General features: G+C 36.8%; 5 protein-coding genes across 7 annotated transcripts; 1 reads left to right on the plus strand and 4 right to left on the minus strand.

The window, feature by feature from the left end:
- Window positions 1–3,702, minus strand: LOC103854219 (zinc finger CCCH domain-containing protein 41; the record flags this gene model as incomplete). The annotated part of the gene is made up of 5 exons (XM_009131150.3): window positions 3,378–3,702; window positions 2,542–3,285; window positions 1,048–2,199; window positions 324–638; window positions 1–207 (listed from the first exon to the last, which is right to left on the minus strand). Coding segments are annotated over exons 2-5 (2,358 nt in total), but the record flags the coding sequence as incomplete, so codon positions are not given.
- A 1,489-nt stretch (window positions 3,703–5,191) lies between these two features.
- Window positions 5,192–7,446, plus strand: LOC103854218 (probable E3 ubiquitin-protein ligase ARI3). Its single transcript, XM_009131148.2, has one exon. It carries the CDS (start codon window positions 5,862–5,864, stop codon window positions 7,440–7,442), a length of 1,581 nt encoding a protein of 526 aa, XP_009129396.1. The 5' UTR covers window positions 5,192–5,861; the 3' UTR covers window positions 7,443–7,446.
- A 169-nt stretch (window positions 7,447–7,615) lies between these two features.
- Window positions 7,616–14,566, minus strand: LOC103854217 (DExH-box ATP-dependent RNA helicase DExH17). 3 transcript variants are annotated; one of them, XM_033283194.1, is made up of 28 exons: window positions 13,851–14,566; window positions 13,479–13,552; window positions 13,206–13,389; window positions 12,947–13,108; window positions 12,562–12,799; window positions 12,421–12,457; window positions 12,286–12,332; window positions 12,144–12,181; window positions 12,010–12,031; window positions 11,712–11,924; window positions 11,464–11,620; window positions 11,333–11,384; window positions 11,140–11,211; window positions 11,001–11,050; window positions 10,781–10,898; window positions 10,629–10,692; window positions 10,472–10,555; window positions 10,282–10,407; window positions 10,009–10,205; window positions 9,725–9,913; window positions 9,368–9,619; window positions 9,168–9,217; window positions 9,060–9,077; window positions 8,882–8,964; window positions 8,586–8,763; window positions 8,486–8,523; window positions 8,120–8,395; window positions 7,616–8,030 (listed from the first exon to the last, which is right to left on the minus strand). In XM_033283194.1, exons 1-28 carry the CDS (start codon window positions 13,977–13,979, stop codon window positions 7,681–7,683), a joined length of 3,498 nt encoding a protein of 1,165 aa, XP_033139085.1. In that variant the 5' UTR covers window positions 13,980–14,566; the 3' UTR covers window positions 7,616–7,680. The 3 variants fall into 3 exon arrangements, with proteins under 3 accessions (XP_033139085.1, XP_009129395.2, XP_033139089.1); XM_009131147.3 differs by having other exon boundaries at window positions 7,616–8,039; XM_033283198.1 differs by having other exon boundaries at window positions 7,616–8,039; window positions 13,638–14,566.
- Window positions 14,567–14,606: 40 nt separating this feature from the next.
- On the minus strand, window positions 14,607–17,207 carry LOC103854216. Its single transcript, XM_009131145.3, has 9 exons — window positions 16,998–17,207; window positions 16,510–16,928; window positions 15,987–16,020; window positions 15,681–15,887; window positions 15,481–15,570; window positions 15,301–15,366; window positions 15,114–15,205; window positions 14,989–15,036; window positions 14,607–14,833 (listed from the first exon to the last, which is right to left on the minus strand). The coding sequence occupies exons 2-9, from the start codon at window positions 16,818–16,820 to the stop codon at window positions 14,740–14,742; spliced, it is 942 nt and encodes a 313-aa protein (XP_009129393.1). The 5' UTR covers window positions 16,821–16,928; window positions 16,998–17,207; the 3' UTR covers window positions 14,607–14,739.
- A 181-nt stretch (window positions 17,208–17,388) lies between these two features.
- Window positions 17,389–21,352, minus strand: LOC103854215 (transcription factor MYB118-like). Its single transcript, XM_009131144.2, has 3 exons — window positions 18,946–21,352; window positions 18,707–18,833; window positions 17,389–18,107 (listed from the first exon to the last, which is right to left on the minus strand). The coding sequence occupies exons 1-3, from the start codon at window positions 19,689–19,691 to the stop codon at window positions 17,520–17,522; spliced, it is 1,461 nt and encodes a 486-aa protein (XP_009129392.1). The 5' UTR covers window positions 19,692–21,352; the 3' UTR covers window positions 17,389–17,519.
- Window positions 21,353–22,319: the final 967 nt, after the last annotated feature.

A 22,319-nucleotide genomic window follows, 5' to 3' on the forward strand; every position in this document is an offset into this window, starting at 1 on the left:
CACGAGCTGCAACGTGTGTTCTTGCCAAGACTTTGCATTAGCAAACGCTTTCTCTGCTGCGCTGCGTTTCACAAATGTCACACAGGCTGCAAGGCTTTTGTTATGTGTTTCATCCTGATCCTTGCCACTATCAGCCGATGCATTGTCTTCGAGTTCCACTTTTGAGACCTCGCCATAAGAAGAGAAATGTTCTTTTAAGACAGCAACCTAGAAGCAAAAAAATAGTTCAAACCATCAGTAAGAGACTTAATAATCAAAGTAGAAGCTAACAACATCCAATATGGAAAATGAGAAAGTTTTGCAAATTCATAAAGGGGACATACATCGGCTAGCCCGGTTGGCAAAGGAGGGACAACTTTGATGGTAGTCGTGCGGTTGTCCAACTTATACCTATTTACCATAGGAGTGTTCAAACTTGTGGTATACGAATACGGTCTTTGCTTTAAGTTTTTCAAATCGGGCGATGGCGTTTCTGTGCTTGGTCTAGCAATAGAAAGTGGTTTCTTGATAGGCCCTTTCTTCTCAGTCAATGACTCTGTTTTTGGTGATGGGATTGCAGTACCGGAGTTCGAGGCTGTGTCCACCTTAACGCGCTTAGCATCTGGCTCATCTGCTTCCTCGTCTTTAACACCCGTTTCCTGAGAAGATTTAGAGCTATATGATATGAATGCTAGTAAATAATTTCAACTCAACCATTTACCACTGTTGAATAAGACAGGCAGCAATTATGTTTCTAGTGTATAATTCATTTATTTATTCGGTTAAACACCCCAAAGAAAAAATTGAATATATATCACAACACACGTCTACTCAGAATTTCGTGTTAAACAAACTCAATTTTAACATACTGAGAACTCAGATCTGTACTTGTCTAGCATTTTACACTTCTTCAATGTTTCCCAAAGACACCTCTGAGATTCAAATCCTCAGAACTCAGAACTCACTCTAATTCTGCTTAACTTCCTGGAGACTGCTAAATTGTTATTTCCTTCAAAAAGGTATTAACGATTGACAAAAATGAAACGGGATCCAGTTACTTGTACTTACTTGTTTTTGAAGAGTCGCCAACTTTTTGCATAACTCGTTACGCTTTTGATCCAGCATTTCCTGCTTTTTCCGAAGTGTCTCTTTCAACTGCTCAAGAGTGTCTGCTTTTTTCTGCTGAAGCGGCATAACCTTGGGACCACTAGTGACCCCCACAGGCTTAGGCTGTTGAGATGATGATGGAGCTCCACCAGGGTGGAAGGCAGGCCCTTTCGCAGTAAGAGATACATGGTTGCTTTTCGATGCTGCAGAGATAGGAATCTGGTTCTGTCCTCCAGAAGCACCCACGACACGACCCTTCATAAAAGCACCATTCCCACTGGACAGGCCATTATCAGGTATACTATCTCTATTTGCCCACCAAAGTTTGATAAAGCGGTTACCCATAACAGCATCAGGTGCCCTGAGAGCGGACTCAGCCTCTTCGCGTTTTGAGAATTGAACAAATGCTCGGTTGCTATTTACTGGGATGTGAATGTCAATAACTTTCCCAAATTTCTGAAAATGGGCGAGAATGAGGTCCCTTCTGTTGCTCTCGTGGGGAACACCATTCACAAATAGAGTCCGCATTGCCTTTTGCATTGGTGTTCTTGTATTATTCACTGCATCGTTTGAAGCGTTTGATGAATCAACAGCTTTTGCGACACTTCCCCCAACATTGTTTTGGCGGGATAAACTAACTGAGATCTCCTTCGATTGACCTTCAGGACCAGCTGATGAATTTAATACAGTATCACCTTTCTCTTTGAGATTTGCTTGACTATTACGCACTCTGCCCCAACCCGACTGATTATTGTTTCTTGATTCTCGAATACCATATGTATTTACAGGGCCATCTTGGTTATTGTCATCCATTGGAGCGACATTCTCATCAATCCCATGAGAATTTAGAGCAGATAATGCCCCTGAAGTTTCACCAGCACTGTTATTCCACAAAGGTTGATCAGGATCGTAAGAATCAGTTCCACCTGCACTAGGATATGCATCACCATAACCCATACCATCAACAGCCATTCCAGTCTCGTTAGTCTTCCCATGAGCTCCTTTCGTATTCATGAAATTAGCACCCCCAAACTGTGCAGGCACTGGTTTGGAAGAAGCTGCCATATGAGGTGCACCAGGGACAGAAACGGGAAGGTTGAACTGTGATAGACTCTGCAAAAATACAAAATGAACGAAAATTACTCAGTTAAGTATACACAAGAGAAGAACAGTGTCTTAAAATGGCAGTAGTAAGAAATTAGTCATGCTATACAAAGTAGCTGTTAAAAAATTAGTATGGAAATTAGCTGTTTCTAAGACCCATGCCAGCTAAAGCTAACACTAACAAAAAGTAAAGAGTTTCATTTCATGTCACCTAGAACTAGAAGTACTGCTGATGGGCATAAATGTGTTGAACTTCAGCATAGGAACATGCAAATAGATCTCAAATATCCAGCAAAACCTCTAGATTTCTATTTACGAGATAAATCCGATCCCAAAAAAAAATTAACATACCTGAACATCATCAACAACGATACGATTGATTCCATGCTCCATGGGACACATATCCCCTCTGAGGCAGAACCCACGTTCCTCAAAATCTCTGCATCGCTGCCGAGGAATCCCCATGTTGAGTGGACCATTCAACGGCGGTCCTAGAGGCCCTTGCAAGTGATGGAAACCATCCAAGCCACCATTGGGAACTCCAGGAAGCATTCCAAACCCAGGCCAAGGTGCGGTTTGAGCAGCTATCCCCCTCCCTCCAAACATCCCCGGAACCATATGAGATGAGAGATCAACAGGATGATTAAACCTGGAATCACGCTGACTCCAAGAACCATAACTTCCTCTACCTCTACCAGGGTTTGATCTTGATCTTTGGTTATCAAACTGTACACGGTGTCCTGATCCTCCTGCTCCTAGAGACCGTTTCTCATGTTCATTGCCATTCTCAAAATGTTTATAGTTTCTCCTGTAGGGACGCGAGAAAGCCTGATCTGAAGAGCCTTGCTCCAAGGACTGAGAACTCGTCTCTTCTTTCTTACGATGCTTATGGTTGCGATCGTCGTCATCCTCCTCCTCGCTGATCTCGTGCTCCTCCTCAGGGTCGCTCATACAATCCGATGAAGATAACACGCTCTGCTTTGGAGAGGAAACTGAAATCTCCATGGATAACGCAGAGCTTCTCGTCTCTCGCATACAAAACGATCTAATGTTCGCAACAACTCGAAAGCCCTAACGGATTAAGCTAAGTCCATTCTAGTAACAACGAGCAGCGTGAAATTAGGGTTTAAACGAACCTAGAGAGCTTCCGAAACAAAACAATCTCCGAAAGGGAAAACGAATCTTACAGATTCTCACGAAATAGCTTAGCAGATGACTCGTTTGCTCTTCTTCAGAGCAACAAATCGGATTCAGGTCCGATGACCTAAATCAAAAGCAATGGACGGACATCTTCGGAGGAGGGATCGCCAATGAAGACTAAATCCGCGGCGGAGATTCTTCGCCGTCGGGTTTACAGGATTACGAGGAGAAACCAGAGAGAATCACGTCGCCGATATCGACTGGTCTCGGCGTTAGGGTTTGAAGAGCTGCTGAGCGAGCGAGAGAGAGAGAGAGAGAGAGGCTAGAAAGGGAATTTGGATTTGCTACCCCGAGAATTTTCTTAATTTACAGAATGACCCAATATTTTCTATTAATTTGTGTTGCTTATCTGCAAAGTTTTCAATTTTTTTTTCAGTAAAACCTAAATTAATAATTTCTATAAATTAATAAACTTCGTCGGTTTCAATTTGGACATGTTCAAAATTTGACAAAAATCGATAAAATAATAGGATAATAATTTAAAAAAAAAATTATATGTGAATATATGGTCCCATTAAAATTATAAATTAATTATTTATATGTATACATATTTTATATAATTAAAAATCTATTATTATATTGTTTGTTTTATATTCACAATCGAATTATCTTTATATTTTCTTAATACTTAATATATTTTTGATGAGATTTAATAGTATTATATCTAAAAACCACATTTGAGTTCTTTGCAATATATATTATATACACCAAATAATATAATAACATTAATATAAATGTCAAATTTTAAAAAAAAATAACAATTAATGTCTATACACTAAAATCAAATATTTTTTTTATCTTAGAATAAATATATCTTAAAATAAAAAATCTAAATAAAAAACTTTTGTAAATTAATATCTCTATAAATTTATAAAATTTAAAGTTTCAACATTATTAATTTATAGAGGTTCTACTATATTTGTTACATGAGTGATAGATCTCATTCAAACATGATTATTTATTATTTTTTGTTAAAATGTTTATTTTCTTATAACGAAATTAAAAATGATAAACATATACTTATGTTAATACACTGAAATTAATATAAATATCAATAGTTATTAACTGCATTATATTATTTTTGTTTCTTTAAGTGTTCTTATATTATTTTTGTTTTTTAATCATGAAAAATCATTAATTAAAAACATAAGTATAAGAAAAAACATAAGTATACATTAAATGATTAATAAGTAAATATGACACATTAGATCGAAGTTTGGTGAAAGGTAGTAAAGTTTTGGTGTGCAGTTCAAATCTCCCATTAAGAGTTATTTGTGGGTTCAGTCATGGAAATGAATAGAATATTTTTGTTTATCTCGGCTTATACTTTGTTCAAACATACCGGGAGGAGGGAGAGGGGAGCAGGAGGACTCTTCAAGTTTTAGCTTGGTCGACAAATGTCATGAAACATGTCATCCTTTTATTTTTTTAAATACCATGTGCCCGCGACTAGGGTTTTGAGTCCAAATTAAAAGAATCAAATATATAAGATTTTCTTTTTATTCATTTTTTTTTGCCTAAACTTTGCTTTTATTCATTCTTTGTCATCCAAAATAGAAAAAATAGAAAGAATAAAGAAAAATCTTGGCCGACTAAGTCAACAGTATTTAATAAACTCTTTCATTCACTTGTGCTAATTTTAGAAAACAACAATGTTGGAAAGGAGACCGCATCATGAAGTTTTCATCCAACACTTTAGAGATAAGACTAAAGCGTGATACAGAAGTGTGCTTCTTGTACACCAGCGTGACGAATCCGTGGACATTATAGGATCAAACATAGTTCATCCATTCCTAATCACTCCTATCCTCCTAAAAGACATCGTTATCTTTGATCCGCACAACATTAATCCCCTCGTCCAATTAGACCATGTTTTATGCGATCATCTTTCTGTTAAAATCGCTTCCAAAGCAGCCGAGGAGTGAGTTCGAGGGAGTAACATGATCCTAGATTCCAACACTAGTAGTATAATTTGTATTGAAGTTGCAAAATATATTTCTTTAAAATATTCATTTGGTTCCTTAACTTTTTTTTTTACTAAATAGATTTTTGAAAATCTCATAAAAGAATAAAAATTTACTTTCTCAATACCCAACATTGGAATTACCTAGAATTAAAGAATCAGTCACATATACACTTCTTGAATAACAAAGATTTGAATAATAGACTTTATCAATATTTTAAGAATTCATAAATCGATAAACTAGAATCTCAACTAAACCTTTTTTTAGGTTGTTAACATCCCCTAAAATATTCCCTTCTAAATACATTATAGAAAGCCTTACATAAATAAGTAAAAAGGAAAAGTAGATTTACTTTATACAGTACATAAAGGTTACAATACTTACCCTTACCCTATAAGGATTTGCGCGATCGAGTTCTTCGTTTACATTCTCTCCCTTGCTTGATATTTTTCCCTCTTGATCGCCTCCTATTTCTCGATAACTTGATCGTTGTAATAGTTTTGATCGATGGACGACGATTATATGAGCTACGAGGAGGAGGAGGAGGAGGAGGACTATGATTCCTTCGATCAATATCAGGAGGATTATTACGAGGAGCCAGAGTTGCAACGCGTGTCCTCCAAAAACTCAACGTGCCAAATCATCACGATGGAATCTCTTGTAGCGGCACAGAAGGAAGTTTTGGTTAGGGTTATGGAGTCCTTATCGGTCAAGGAGAGCCAAGCTAGGACACTTCTTATTCATTACCAGTGGAACGTGGACAACTTGTTCGCTGTCTATATCGAGAGAGGCAAAGAAAGCTTGTTCAAAAGTGCTGGTCTTAGCGTCTTTGATCATCCTTCTTTGAGTAAATCGAGGAAGAAGATGGCTTGTGACATCTGCATGGAAGATGATTTACCAAGTCATGCGATGACGGGAATGGAGTGTGGTCATTCCTTTTGCAATGATTGTTGGAAAGAGCATTTTACTATCAAGATAAACGAAGGTCAGAGCAAAAGGATCGCATGCATGGCTCATAAATGCAACGCGATTTGCGATGCAGATGCTGTTAGGACGCTAGTTTGTCCCGAGTTAGCTGAGAAGTTTGATCGTTTCCTCGTTGAGTCATACGTGGACGATAACAAACTCGTCAAGTGGTGTCCAAGCACACCGCACTGCGGGAACGCGATAAGAAAAGTGGATGATGATGGAGGCGAGGTTGAATGTTCGTGTGGTCATCAGTTCTGTTTCACCTGTCTTGGTGAGTCCCACTCTCCTTGCTCTTGCTTGATGTGGAAGCTATGGACCAAGAAGTGTGAAGATGAGTCTGAGTCAGTTACTTGGTTAACCATTCACACGAGGATGTGTCCCAAATGCAGCAAACCTGTTCACAAGACTGTTGGATGTAATCTCGTGACTTGTATTTGCGGACAGTATTTTTGTTGGCTGTGTGGTGGAGCTACTGGAAGAGACCATACCTGGACGAGCATCTCGGGTCATGATTGTGGTAGGTACAAAGAAGACAAAGTGAGGCAAACGGAGAGAGCCAACAGGGATTCAGATAGGTACGCACATTATCTTCACCAATACAAATCACACACCGATTCTTCGAAGCAAGAGGACGAACTTAGAAAGATTGTTCGTGAGAAGGCAGCCTTGGTGACATCAAAGACTAAAGATTCAACATTTAAAACCATGGACTGGGCAATAAACGGAGCCGACCTATTATTCAGATCACGAAAAATACTTTCAAAGTCGTATCCTTTCGCCTTCTACATGTTTGGAGAAGAGCTCTTTAAAGATAAGATGAGCGATGAAGACAGAGAGATAAAGAAGAATCTGTTTGAAAACCAGCAGCAGCAACTCACAGGTAATATTGAGACACTATCAAAGATTCTAAACGTGTCTTTTGATGAGTATAGCTCTGATGAGTTAAAGAAGATGAGGGGTGAGACCAGAGATATTGGTCTTGTGGTTGATAAAGTCTGCAAATTAATGTATGAGTGCATTGAGAATGACTTATTGGGTACAGCTCAAGATGGAATCAACCATAGCATTTCACCTTACAGATCAGAGGGGATAGAGAAAGCAGTTGAGTTTTTGTGCTGACGTATCAGAGAACTTAGAAGACACTAGGTGCTCTTTGTAGCATTCAAAAGTTATTATTTAATTTTACTTCGTAAACAATTGATGCAGTGCACTATAAAACTCTTTTTTATCTTGGTTATTCTTCAGTTTCTTTTTAATGTAATGCCGTTTTATCACTTACTACTAGCATCATATCAGCATGAGGAGACTATAGATACTCAACAACACTCAGTTTTGTATTGACATGCAAATGAGAAAGTCACAGAAAAGAGAAGATGCTTTTAAATCCAAGAAAAGAATCAGAACCATTGGACTTACCTGCAAGTTGGGAGCAGGATCCTTTCTTCTTCTCCTCTAAGTTGGTGTTGCTACTATTTGCCATTGAGATATCAAACGACAGCATTTCTGCAGGTGCATCAGATTTGATGCTTGGTATTTTAGCAGGACTAGGCAATAACCCGTATGATGTATAGGGACTTGTCTTTGTGTTTCTTCGTTCTTGAGAAGAGATGGCTATATGATCCTCAACTGTTGATGTGGCGAGTATGGGAGAGTTCTTGGACCTTTTCCTTATGTAGTTGAATACTGTTTCATCTGAGAATGGTCTCTCTGTTTTCCCTTTATCAGTAAAATGTAGAGTTTAAGAAAAAGTGTATAAACAGAATATAAACTTTGGAACGAATGAAAGATTTACTCACCATTGCTTGCATAAACCGGGGTTGTAATTTTCTGTGCGGTTTGTTTGATGTCTTTAGTAGTTGTGGTTGAGCGAAACACAGAATCATACTGAAATAGCGGATCGAGTTCAGGAGAATTCTTCATTAAGCTCTTCCTTTTCAGAGTTGCCGAAGAGGTTGGATTCAAAGTGATCAATGATGGGAAACACTTTGCTTTTTGACGTATGTGGTCGAACACTGTATGTTCATTGAGAATGACGCAGTCGTCTTCTTCCATCGTCAAATAAGGCTCTTTCTCTGCAAAGAAGATTGGGTTGCTAAGTGGTCAATGGAACAAAGCACACAAAATAACTTGCAATGGATTTAAAGTTGTATTGAGCATCTAACCTTCTTCTGAATCTTCATCTATGAGCTTGAAACTAGGCCTGAAGAAGAAATCGATAATAAGACACTTTCTGAGCAAGAAAGCAAAAGATAATGGACTCACATCTCATCTTTTTGATTCTTTCGGTTTGGAGGTCCAGATTTTACTGGGCTGTTATCATCCACTACGCAGACATCCACCATGGGAGGATAATAGTGTGGCAGCCTGTTTTCACTTTTGTAATTTACTGTGTTGTTGTTTGCCTTCTTCAGTAGAAGTGTTTCATGGAGATCAATTCCAACTACAAATTAAAATCCAGGAAATACACACACTTGATTAGTTTATGTTATAGTGCATCACTGACTACTTGATAATCAAGTTTTGCTACAAAACCAATTGTGTTATTTAAAAGACTTAACTGTATTCCTCAAAGATGAGATCAGCCTTCACAGTCACCTTAGCCTGTTGGGGCCTTTCAACGAGTATGGTGACGCTATAGGGACTAGACATAAGGAAAAAAAAAATTCAATAAAATGATAGATGAGAGAGTTGCATTGGGTTAATGATGAAAGAGTAAGGGGCCAGGTAAGCATATACCTGGAGAAGTCATCCATTCTGTTGCCATAAAAAAAATTGATTAGCTGCAAGTTACATGCATGTGTAAAAAGAGACGTGATAGATTATACTTGATCAAGTGCTCATTACCTTATTTTCTCATGAAAGTGGATATGGTTTTCTTCCTCTGAACCAACAATCTACCAGGAAAGGATACAGATTAGTAGCTCATTTACTAGTTATCTTTTATTCAGGAGAAAATCACAAGACTGTGCAGAGAAGAAGAGATACGGTTACGGTTTTTTCCCAGTAGAGTTAGAATTATACTGCAGAAAGTTAAGGCAACCAACCATATCAGCATAATGGCGTTTTGTGGATACGAGAGGTTGTGATAGTCGAGTCAATGTGACTGCTAGTTTAGATACCCCTTGCTTCTGACTCTCAACTTCCTCGACCTTGATTTCTACTTTTGGAGGTAGGGAAGATAGAGATTCCTTGATATGATTTCCAAAAGGATATTTTCGACCGGTAACAATCTCTATCCTTCTTGGATCAGCCTCAGCAAGAGCTTCAAATGACCTGACCCCCATCGAATGAAGTGCCTAGCAAAAGAATGTATACAGACAAAAGTTACAAACACTGAAGGATCTGAAAAAGGTAAGGTGCGTGCAATGAACGAGATTATATAGAGCAGACAGAAACTGAACCTTTGCTGTAACCATTCCAATGCCAGGCAATTGTTTCAGCAAATATGGACTGTCGTCCCAGAGCTTTTGAAAGAGTGATTTGGCAAGAAGAGTTGAGCTAATCGTTCCTTTATAATTCTTTTTATATATAAAGTACTCTTTCATGCATCTAGCTATTCTGGATCCATTCGAGCATAAGGAGTTAGCGTCCTGAGACAAAAAGATCCAGCTTTCAGATGCAGAGATAACAAGTAAGGGTGGTGATAAAGTCATTAGGTGGAGCCATGAATACAATCTTAGTGTACCTGAGTCATGGATAAATCATGGACTGAAGGATCCCCAGTCAACCAATCATTTGCAAGCACAAATAGTTTCTCTTCTCTGGTTTGGATGCGTTTTTTCCGCTTTCCTTTATTATCGTTGATATGGAATCTGAGCCGCCCTTCTTTATCTGCGTTCACATCATTCAAGGTCTTCTTCTCATTACGTCTGAGCTGTATCCCTTCATTTTACAGATAAACAAAGTTAGTGTATTCATCACTTAAAAAGAGGTATGTACCAAAGCAGATTTGACATACAAGATATCTCTTCAGCACGGCATACAATATGAAGAGCCTCGTCCAAGCTATAGCCCGTTGGCGCATTAATAATATACTTCATTGTGTCAAACTTTAGATAGTACTTTGTCATCAGCCTTCCAGGCTCTACACAAAACAATGAGACGTTTAACTTTTGAAATTGGAAATATGCAATCATAAATTTCAATACCTTCTGGTTTCAAAACAAAACCGTCTGTGTCAGTCCATATCATCTGATAGCTTGACAACTCATTGATCTTCTGAAGGCAAAGCTCTAATAGGACATAGGACTAATGAGTACTTAAAAAGAAAAAAAATGAGTAATATAGCAAAGTCACTTAGGGCACCTTGCAAATGCTTCTCTACTCGATCTTTAGGAATTCCTTTCTTAATAGCATAGTTCTCTGGATTCTGTCCAAACGAACTTCGAAGTTAGTTATACCGTATATGATAGTAAAAAAGTTACTGGACAATTTACTGAGATAGCACGTGAACGTGCCTTTTTCATTCTGACATACAAGTATGAGCACTTCATCCACTCAATTGCCCGTGTAACGTCAGTGACAGTAAGTTGGACTATTTCTGCGGTTAGGTGCTCTATTAAGCATGGCAGCAATCTGAAAAAAAATTAAGAGGAGGCATTTTTTGAAGTCAACAAATATATTCTGAAGAATGTTTTAAAAAGCAAAGGAAACAGAAGTTTATTGGCCAATACGTACTGTGATTCAACAACCTCGCACCCATTCAAGAGATTTTCGTATAGATGGACCTGCAGTCAATTAATAAATCACAGGCATAAGACATGAGATAAAATTAAAATTAGAGACTCAGGTACAGAGAAAAGTTGCCGAGTTTAACCGTCTCTCTTCTGGTCATAATAATAACCAGTCCCGTGTCATCAAATGGAGGCCGACCAGCTCTGCCACACATCTAGAAAAGAGAGATTACTTCTCTAGCTAGCAATCTAATTTAGAGCACATTCCAGTACCCTGTGCAGATAATCAGGTGACAATATTACATCTTGATAACTACACATGCTTGAATAGCATACCTGTAGTAGTGTGGAACGATCATATTCCATGTAGTGACCTTTTTCCTTGTTGCTGAAAGGCAAACAATGTCAGTGGAAACTAACTTAAGTGCCGGACAATTTTCGAAGGAATTATCTACGCAAAGACGTACAAATGTTGAGTTGATTTGATGACGACTGTATGTGCAGGCAGGTTGATTCCATGAGCAAGAGTGTTGGTCGTGCAAAGAACTTGGATATCTCCACTAAGGAAGAGCCCTTCTACCAGGCTGCGGTCTTTTTGGCAAAGACCACCGTTGTGATAACCAACTAATTGAGGCATTCCGGTGCTAATCAGCTTGCAGAACAATGTTGAACCATATGTACGATCAACAAGCTTAAAAGGTGAAACAGTCCATACCGCCTTGGAGGATATAAGATTGCATTTGTTTGTCACTGCACATTGGCGAAGCCTCCCTTAATCGTTCCAGCTGTTCTCTGCTTTTAACAAATGGATTTGAGTAGCCATAGGTCATTGCTGTCTGAGCAAGCTTTTGTGCAGCCTCTTGAGCGCCCTTTCTTGTCGAGCAGAAAACTAAGGCAGATTTTCCTTTTGAGTATTGCATTAACATGTCTGCAAAATCATAGATTTCCTCAAGAGAGTCTCGTAAGTTACAACCTAAGCAATAGCTACGAATATCATGAAAATAGCATCTTACCATATATATAGTTTTGGAGGCGCTGGGTATGAGAAAATGAAAGCAAGGAAACAAGACTTGACTTAGTTTCTGTATTCACTAAAGAGACAAGAGGGGAAAAGACTAAAGAAAATAAAGTTTGAGAAACTGTATACCTTTTCAAAGAGGAAATCATTTTTGGCAGCAGCATATCCTGCACAAAACCATTTACTTAAATTCATGAAAACATGAAAGTCATAGACAGAAAACCAACTAAAAAAGAAAGGCAAGATAGTAAGTTTTCAGTGCTGCAAGTACCAAAAACTTTAGTTGTCAACTTAACAGGTCTCATTTCTTCGCCAAACCTATACAACATGGGAAGGGAAACACTAAGAAATTAACACATTTTACGACAAAAGGGCATTTTTCTCTGAAAACCAATCCATAGATTACCTCTTAATTCCTGCAGTAGGAACCTTGAGCCATTCCGCTGCAGTAATTAATATGTATTCACCACTTTAGCTTTTTTGAAACAAGTTAACAAAGCAAATAAAAATAATCATACAATCTACAGAACTGTGAGCTACATCTTACCTAGATCCTCAATGTTTGGAATTGTAGCTGAGACAGCCAGAAGACGCACGGAGGCTAAAGTACTTAACCTTAGCTCATGATTACTAGAAAGAATTTTTATTCTACTGACTATTGCCTCCAGAGCAGCTCCTCGTGGATCATTCAGCAGGTGAACTTCATCAATGAGCACAAGCGCTATATCGCTGAAAAAACCTAAGCCTCCACTGCTAACGCGGTAACGACTCACTGCATCAAATTTCTGCAGGGGGAAAAAAACGTAAACTATATCAAAACACTAGGAGAAGATACAAGCAGGTACTTTGTGTACTTTATGTCAATGGAAGTAATCAGAAACAGTAAGTTCCAGACAATAAATACAGACAAGAAAGAGAAGTTCATATCTGACCTCAGGTGTGGTCAAGATAATATCAGCGTCTTGTATATTCTTCGAACTGTAGGTTTCGTTATCACCAGTCAGCTCCAAACAACTGATTCCCCATGAATTAAACTTCTGATTCCAATCACGGAGCTTCTCCTGTACCAAAGCCTTGGACGGAGATATGTAAACCTCGACACCAAACATAGCATCACTCCAATTTATTAGTGTTAAAAACAAAGGCAATCAAACATTCAGAACAATCTCAAGCACAAAAACAAAAGCTTACTGTTTTAAGAGCTCCTTTAGCATGGAGAAACCTTCCATCACTAGAGATAGACTTGGAGAGAAGCCTCAAGATGCACAGCTCGAAAAGCACGGTTTTGCCACTTCCCGTGGGGGCTGAGATAACCATGTTGATATCGGAGTGAAAGCAAAGCGGAAAACACTCGCTCTGCAGCGAGTTGAAGTATCTGAACACAAACCATCACCACAAGGATTCAAAAACGGTGTTTGGATAATCAAATCATCATCATCGTGAACATTCCTTGAATCTAATCACCTGAAAGTAAAAGCTGAGCGAAAATTTGGAGGCAAATCGGAGACGGATTTAAGCGTGTGTGTATCCATGGCGATCTGCAGATTTACTCAACAGCGTGATGTTCAGAATCGTCAAGTAATCATCATATCTAGATAGATCGATTAGTTCGTAAACACTAACATTAATAGTCTATCATCATCCACAAATTCAAATCGAAAATCTGCTAAGATCCTAATGGAAAACCGATTGAACTCTAATCGCTCGCCGGGACTCAGAGATAGCGAAATCTCAGAGATAGTGTGGCTAGTCGGAGCTAGCAATGGCTCTACTGAAACCGATCACGAATCGAGCAAATACAATCGAGAAACGCAGAGAGAATCGATCGAGTCTAACCTGTGCGAGAGTAGAGTTGAAGAGCAACGATCCGAGAGAAATGAAGAAAGCTAGAGAGAGAGAGAGCGAATTCAAATTCAGTGGAGTCAAAGTTACTTTTTGACCCTTGTACTCTAAGGCAAGCTTCATATACGACGTCGCGCAGTTATCAGGTTCCCGTTAGAAGCTTTGGGGCGTATTAGAAAAAATTAAAAACTTATTGGGATAATCTGATATTTATTTACAAAGGTTGGGCTTATTTTGTAAATACGTTATCATAAAGGGGTAGGTTGTAAAGATATGTTTTGGTAACATTTTGTTACTATCCTCGAAAAAATTATGGCTGAGACAGAGATTATATTCCTCCATGACTCACATGCTTTGTGTTCGAGTGTACTTGTTGTAATCGAGTCGTATGGTTTTCCATCTTGCGGTATATATCGAAACCGGCCGTTAGATCTTTTGTTAGCTCAAAGAGAAATGTTATCGATGTACCGAATTGTTAAGATTGAGGGTAAATGCTCAAAAGAGGAAGCTTTTGGTCAGATTGATAAGAGGCTTTGAGTCCTTGACCAAACTGGTTCAACAGATGAAAACTAGTTTATCTATCACCAGTTGCAAGCTGATGAAGCATTTGGCCAGCACAAGACTTGACCTATTGGATGAGGCAACAACCTCTGGCCATTGTGTTGAATCAGTGGATAGAAAGTCTCTTTCATGATACCGATTTGGATCAGTAAATACAAAGCTTTATCTATCAACAAAACAATTGGGGGATGATTTAAAAACTGTGGTGATTATATTCATCTGTTCTGAGTTTTTTTAAAGACATATAGGTATATGATAAACTTATGTTCACATTCTGTTTCTTTCACTGTTGAAACATTCAAAATGAAATGAGAATTGATTCTTACGACGCAAAACTCTTCAGTTTGTATTTGATTCTGACGAATATTGCATAGAGGCCATAAGAAGGAAGATGTAGGAGTGCTACCAACAAATACCTGCAGTTGCAAAGAATTAAAAATTACTATGGTTATCGGCAAAATCATTCTAGGGAATGACGCGTTTTGATATAACAAAAATGTTTTTAATCTTCTTCTCTATGTAACCAACGGATGCTGATTGATCTAGAATGTAAAATGTTTTGAAGGCTTACCACACTGGAGCCATTGAAAGTGACAGGTCGAGAAATGGATATGGCCACCTAGATCAATGGAATGGTAAGACAGATCAAATATAAGATGACAGACAAAAAAAAAAGGGGCAAGGAAGAGTTATTACCCAACAGAGACAAAAAGATGGAGAACCCATTGGAAAATAACAAAACATCCTGTCCACAAGATGAAGTAAGAGAACCTAAACAAAGGGAATCTCTGCGAGTAATACCCAAACAAAACACTTAGTTGATACTTTGATGTAAAGAAAACATCTTAAATACAGAAGGGAAGAAGAAAATAGTTATTATTACCAGACGGTTAAGAATTGTGTCACAGACCAGTAAAAAGAGGTTGCTCGTATGCAAATTCACAGTCATCTGAAAAAAAAAAAACACATTTTGGAGTAGAAAAGTTGAGACTGAGTTTCATGTAAGTATATAACAACATAGTACAGATCTTATGAAGCGCATAGAAAGTGATGGGAAACTTACGAAACCCATCTCATAGTCTTGTAAAGACAGAAACGGGAAGATCACGGTCCAGTAAATACTGTCTGTAAGCACAGCTGCTCCAGCACTCATCTGTTTTTCCAACAAACCCAAAACCAAAACAACGTCAGTGATCAGCACGGGTAATAATATAACACGATGCTATTACAAAACTGTAAACACCTAAAGGATTCTGTGTCAACCTGAAATATAATCTGGAAGAGATGCACAGAGGACCGTAGTGTCTTTGAACCAGAAGCTTTACTCTTCTCAAGCAAAGCCATTTTCTCCCCATTAAGAGGCAAACGTAACCCACTCTCCGCATCGTTTCCTACTTGATCAGCCGTTAGTCTCGTTCTCAGTTGCTTCTTGTGTTGAAAGCACCCGTAAACTGAAAGCACTGATCCCATCTACAGAACACACATGTGATAATGAGATAAATCCAAACAAACACACATTCATCATAACTATCTGATTTTTTTAAACATAACATGGAGATCAAAATATACCCCAAAGTAGATTGCTATCAACGTGTAAGTCCACCTGTCACATAACCAGAGCACAATAAGATACCAAATCAAAACAGAAACAAACATCTATCTCATAAAAATCTCAATCCTTTAACAAGACAGAAACCTACTTAGCGTCGCAGAGCATCATTGAACTCAAACAAAGCCTAAAATCCAACATCTTTCAGACAGTAAATGAGAGATTTTCAAGATTTTACTGAGTGTGTTAGCAGTTAAAACAAACATCATCTCATAAATTTCAATCCTTTAACAAGACACTTAGCGTCTCACAGCATCACTGAACTCAAACAAAGCCTAAAATGAATATTTTTTTCAGACAGTAAATGAGAGATTTTCAAGATCTTACTGAGTGTATTATAGTAGAAACAAACATCATCTCATAAATTTCAATCCTTTAACAAGACAGGAACCTACTTAGTGTCTCAGAGCATCATTGAACTCAAACAAAGTCTAAAATGAAACATCTTTCAGACACTCAAGGACAAGATTTACAAGATCTTACTGAGTGTAATAGTAGTAGATACGCCACCCACGAAGAGCAAGCCTAGCAATGTTGGTCGCCAGAAGAAAGCACAAGGCGAGGATCCGGAAACCCAACAACCATCCCGGGTGGATATTTTCAAAACAAGGTCTCCAAGCATCATCAATACAGAGAACATCATTATCTTCACTATCACCCTGAGTTACAACCGAACTATCTTCGTACTTCCATATAACGAAGAGAGCAACAACCATCGGAGCCAACACCCATACCGCACAGAGAAGCACTCTCCAATTAAACCAGTAATCGAAGCTAGCTATCTCGGGGTTCATCCTTCCTTCACCCTTCCAAGAATATCAAGATTAAACAGATGATGATCCGTCTTTGAGTATTCGGATCTCCGGATCCGAAAACCCAATGGATCCAATTGATCGATTCACCTGTAAAGGATTGCAATTTCAGTTAAAAAAATGTGATTCCGAAGAAGTTCAGATACGCGTAATACTTACGTGATGTAAGGAAGATGTGTCTTTTTCCCTCTACAGTGTTGGTGAATTGTGTGAAGGAGAAGTCAAATTGAAACTTTGAAGCTATGCGATTCGTATAAGTCGCAGAAGGCATCCGATGGCGGTGAGCCACGAGAAGTCGAAGCACTGCAGATGGAGAGAGTGACAGGTGGGGGACCTACTGATTCTTTGTTGTGAAAAACGCCGTCGTTTCGGTTTTTTTTAAATCATAAATAAATAAAACTTCTCAAAACGGAAAAATATCTACGAGGGCCCACATATTCATATATTTTTCTATTTATAGCTTAGATTTATATTTTTTTTCTTGGTCAAAACATATATTTTTCTGCCTATCTATAAAGATTCTCTTCTTTGTTTAAAAAGATTTTTAATAAAACAGAGAACAAACAAAGCATTCATTAAACCGAAATATATATTACATGTCCACTTCTTCCATTAAAATACCAAATTTAGTTCAAATAGATAGATAAAGAAAACAAGTTCAAATAGCTTAGATAAAAACGGTTAAACATGGCCACGAGCAATCATCTCCAGCAAAGCAATTTCGTTCATCATAACTTCATCACACCCATGCATCACCATCCAACTGTCTGCCATCGGTTCATCAACCTCCATGGTTACACCACTCCCTGACCCAGACGTAGAACCAGATGCAGACGTTGACCTTGACACACAAATGGTAGACTTCTCTAAATCCAAGTTCATCACACCATCAACGATGTACTTACACTCATTCTCATCGTTTTTCTTGTTGTAGTCTAAGGCATCAACAATTACATTTTTACCTTTACCTCTCACGTTTCTTCGACCATTGTTTCCATTTGAGTTAGAAGCTGCGGTCATGAGAGTATCATCGTTATAGGTAACAGATCTAATATAGTTTTGAAGAGCGTTGCTGCCGAGTGCAAGGGAAACTTCATCTTTCCCCTTAGACTTCCTCGAGTGTTGTTTGCGTTTAGTCGCATTCCAATGGTTCTTGATTGTATTTTCAGTGCGTCCAGGGAGTTTCCGAGCAATCTCAGCCCATCTGTTCCCAATCTCTTTGTGGGCTTCAATCAATATCATATCTTCTTCTTCACTCCAACTATCTTTCTGTAATATATAACATATTCTTTTATATATATATATATATGTATTTATAATTGTTACATTGTTGTGAGAGAATCTAAGTGAAAATAACTTTAGTTTGAATGCTTGCCAGTTGTAACTATTGTCCAGGACAACAAAACAAAATTTGTTAAATAAGGTTGTAGACATATATGTATATACAAACAAAAAATTAAAGTTCATGCATAAGTTAAGACCATTTACATGTTGACAAATATAAAAAAGTTTGTTCAATTCTTTTAGAAGTTTGTCAATGTATGTATTTGAAAAAAAAACGAGAAAATAATCAAAATGACATATTCAATTGAATGTTCAACACTAACGACCATATAAGATGAATACAACCATGGATGCTTATATATGCATATAAGAGTTATGATACAATGTCAATTTGAATGGCATAATGAACACAGAAAATTGTGTCATGCATGGAAGACTAGACATATAACGATATATGTAACATATATGCACTCTTATGTAACTGTTATTATAAAGACAACCACATATACATATGCAATACTACATAATTCATATATGGATATATGTATAAATAATAAATAAGTAAGAAATTAAAAAAAAGTAACCTTGATATCAGGACGAAGATGGTTATGCCACCTTTCTCTGCATTGTTTTCCAACACGTCCTTGAAGCATCTTAGCGATCTGAGACCACCTTTTTGTCCCATGAAGCCTCACTAATTGCATCAACAGCCTATATTTATGTAGAATCCTCAAAAAATTTATATACTTAATTTTCAATAATAATAATAATCATACCATATAAAAACAAGAATTTATGAAAATTCCAAAACTGGTGAATTTACCTATCTTCATCAGAAGTCCATTGACCTTTTATTATGCTTGCTTTTCTCGTCAGTTTAGATCCTCTCCTCATCTGAAATCTTTTGTTCTTCTTGATCTGATCGGCTCTGATCATTATTTGATTATTGTGATGTTGATTCATGATGGTATCTTCATTTGCGCCCAATATACCTATTGGTTTAGGCGCACCATATAGATTACAGTCAACCATGGCTAGATTGAAGATCGACTCTGTCCCAAAGATTATCCCTTGATTTTTATTATTTTCCCACATAGTATTGTCGCGTGGGACATGTGAAATGTTGGGTAAATCATTGGGCTCAACAGGTTGTGATGTGTTACATGCCATGTCGAAGAAATCTTGGTCGTTGGATATGCCACGAAGATATGCCTCAAAAGCTTCAGTACATGGAGAGGGAGTGATACCATTAAATATATCTTTTGAGAGTGTATCAAATGAGTGGGGCTGCATATCATAGTGACGAGGAGAAATGTTTAGATTTGGAATATGATCGGAAGTAGTGTTTGAGATTTTCAATGTCAGATTTTTAGGACAAAGATCAGGGTTCACGATCGATGGCACATGTGACCTATCGAGATTAGCATGGAAAGGTTTATGATGCATGTTTTGGACACATGAAGCATCATCAGTAAGAGATGGTTGAACATCTTTTAAGGTGAAATTTTCATCGAAGATAACAGATGCAAGATACGGATAATGCATTTTTATCACTGATTGAAACTCCATAAGATGACTATGAAAAAATAAAAAACACAAATGAAAAATAAAACTGCACTAGATTTTAAAGAAGAGAATTAGTTGGTCAAGAACATGAAGAAACTAACGATAAATGAGATTGAAATTCAAGCTTGATGATGAAATTAAGAAAGAAGAAAGCTGGTAGAAGCTAATGGTAAAATATTAAGAGTTTATATATAGGAGATGATGTGAAGAGTGATGAGTTAATAGATATTTATTTGATGGTCCAAGGATAAATCAGTCATTACAAGTCGTCATGTAATAATCATGAAGTAGTTATAAGGTAGTTTTAAAACTTTGTAATGTTCTGTAATATTCTCAAGCATGTTTGGACACGTGTTGAGCATGTAAATAACATAATTTTTCAGCCGTGCGATCATTTTTTGTGTGTGTTGTGCAATGTTAATCTAACGGTTTAAGATATGGAATAAGGTCCACTGTTTTTTCAATAAATATAGTAGGTCCCACAAAATTCAACTCCAAAAGATTGACCACGAAATTTAAAATGGTAAAAGAACATTAATTATTATATACACCACTCAAAATATAAAATTATGTTGATAATTAATTTTTTGGAAAAAATATTTTACAACCAATAGTAGGATTTCAAAATGTTACTTCCTCCATTCCATTATATGATTTTTTTCATTTTAAAATATTGTTTAATTTTTGCAGTATACCATATAATTTTCATTGGTTGATTAATGTAAAAAGATCATAAAATCTATAATTTATATGATTTCTCAAAATTTATGTTTGTAGAAAAATAAATTGAATTTTTGTTGTGATCTAACAAAAAAACTTGTATAATGAAATATAAACTAGAAAGAATATTGAAACTTTGTTTTTATATGTGATACTTAACATTGCCTCATTATAAGTTTCTCAAATTTTGCCATAGACAAATTCATGTCACTACATATTTAATGACTAAATAACAATATGCATCCAATTTATTAGTATAAATATTTTGAAATAAATAATACTCAAAAACGGTTGAAGATTTATGTAAAACAACTTTTTATAGAATAAAATAATATATAGTAAAAAAACCAATGTTATTTGCTAAAATTATCTTTCAGAAACTTTAAAGTTTATTATTCAATATAAACTATGTATAAGAGATAAACTAAAATTACTCTAATTAAAAAAAAAAAAGATAACAAGGTGAACACTACAGTAGAAGCCAAATGATATGATGATATTGAATAGGAAGTTTCAATTTTGTAACTGGATAGTTGAGACTATATACCATAGTAATAACAATGATAGGCTTTTAACCAATGACATTTAAATCCAAAAGAGACAGTCTATCAAATTATTCTAACATACAAATCTTAATCGTTGTAAAGTATTAAACCCGTTAAACTATCTTGTCATTATCTTACTTTAATTTTACTTCTTTTATGACGTAATCAATTATAAAATTATAAAATACATAAATATAAAAAGGTGAATACTATTTATTAACTATAATAAATTGAATAAAAGTAAGGAATCAAACCAGAAAGTACCTTTGGCGTGTGGCATGACCTGATGTTAGAAATTTGTGGGCCTTTGCATGATGTCCACTTGTACCTAAAGAGGTCTTAGATCCAGCATTAAACATGGCCGGGAAACGGCATGTTTGTCACTTTCCATCTCTTACTAGAAAAAAAAACATCACGTATTCTAGAGTCTGTTCAACCCCTATATGTGAGTAGGAAGGTTTGGAAATGTTTGAACCGTTTTGAAATAAACTATCACTGCGTAGTAGAAACGGAAGCTGGAGAAATATTGATATGTTAGACCATCATTGGCGAAAGATTCTAAGAATTTCTCAAAATATATTTTAACAACTAAACATTATCAGTCACTAAACAATATGACGGTGTTGCAAGAGTCTTTCACAAATGTTAAGGGAATCTCTTATTTTAATTGATGAAAAACTTCAAAAAACTCACTAATGTTAAAAAAATAATAAATATGTGAAGTTTCATTATTAAGAACAATGACAAAAGAGATAAAAATAATTTTAAACGCTCAAAACCTATTACATCTATGAAAGCTGATTAAGCAGAGGGCTTAAAAATCCAAAAAAGAAAAATTTATAGATAAGAAGGTTTAATCAAAACACTAAGGCTATGATTAAAGCTTCGCTAAGGCAAATTCTACTAGCAACAACAATTAATCCTAATAGATCTAACACAAAATCTGTCACAAGAGACCTACAACAAGAGCAATAATTATTATAGTATAATAGCCGGAGAACAGTCCAAAGATCAGTCCAAAAGCAACTCCGAGAGGTAGACATGTAAAGCAGGTTGACCAGGCCCCGGTCTGGTTATCACCCAATGAGTCATCTCCTAACGTTGTTACTTCCAGAAGAGAACTATATGATTCGCTATAAATTCCAATCCAAAGAGGTGAGACTAGCATAATAAAGCACAGAGCAGTACTGGCAGATGGAAGCAAAGGTAAGGCACTCGACTCCTTCACACGAGTAACACTTTAAAGAATGTGGCTTCAGAAAAACGTAGAGACAGAGCAAGAAAAGTCATCCTTCTTCTGGGACATGAAGCACAGAAAAGCCAAATTTCTAAAAAAAACAGGCGGCGAGAGGCAACCATGCTATGC

Source organism: Brassica rapa, chromosome A02 (genome assembly GCF_000309985.2).
Source record: "Brassica rapa cultivar Chiifu-401-42 chromosome A02, CAAS_Brap_v3.01, whole genome shotgun sequence".
NCBI classification, from domain to species: Eukaryota; Viridiplantae; Streptophyta; class Magnoliopsida; order Brassicales; family Brassicaceae; genus Brassica; species Brassica rapa.

Bases quoted from the DNA above. Each gene is read 5' to 3' on its own strand.
- LOC103854218 (XM_009131148.2), top strand. From the start codon at position 5,862: ATGGACGACGATTATATGAGCTACGAGGAGGAGGAGGAGGAGGAGGAC.
- LOC103854217 (XM_009131147.3), bottom strand. From the start codon at position 13,979: ATGAAGCTTGCCTTAGAGTACAAGGGTCAAAAAGTAACTTTGACTCCA. The intron at 12,800-12,946 runs GTCAGATATGAA...TTCCCCCTGCAG, and splicing joins TTATCTTGACCACACCTGAG to AAATTTGATGCAGTGAGTCG. The intron at 11,051-11,139 runs GTTAAACTCGGC...AATTGACTGCAG, and splicing joins TTATGACCAGAAGAGAGACG to GTCCATCTATACGAAAATCT.
- LOC103854215 (XM_009131144.2), bottom strand. From the start codon at position 19,691: ATGGAGTTTCAATCAGTGATAAAAATGCATTATCCGTATCTTGCATCT. The intron at 18,834-18,945 runs GTAAATTCACCA...ACATAAATATAG, and splicing joins TGGACTTCTGATGAAGATAG to GCTGTTGATGCAATTAGTGA. The intron at 18,108-18,706 runs GTTACTTTTTTT...TATATATTACAG, and splicing joins ATCTTCGTCCTGATATCAAG to AAAGATAGTTGGAGTGAAGA.
- LOC103854216 (XM_009131145.3), bottom strand. From the start codon at position 16,820: ATGAACCCCGAGATAGCTAGCTTCGATTACTGGTTTAATTGGAGAGTG. The intron at 15,571-15,680 runs GTTGACACAGAA...TTGGAAAAACAG, and splicing joins TCTTCCAGATTATATTTCAG to ATGAGTGCTGGAGCAGCTGT. The intron at 15,206-15,300 runs GTAATAATAACT...TATTACTCGCAG, and splicing joins ACACAATTCTTAACCGTCTG to AGATTCCCTTTGTTTAGGTT.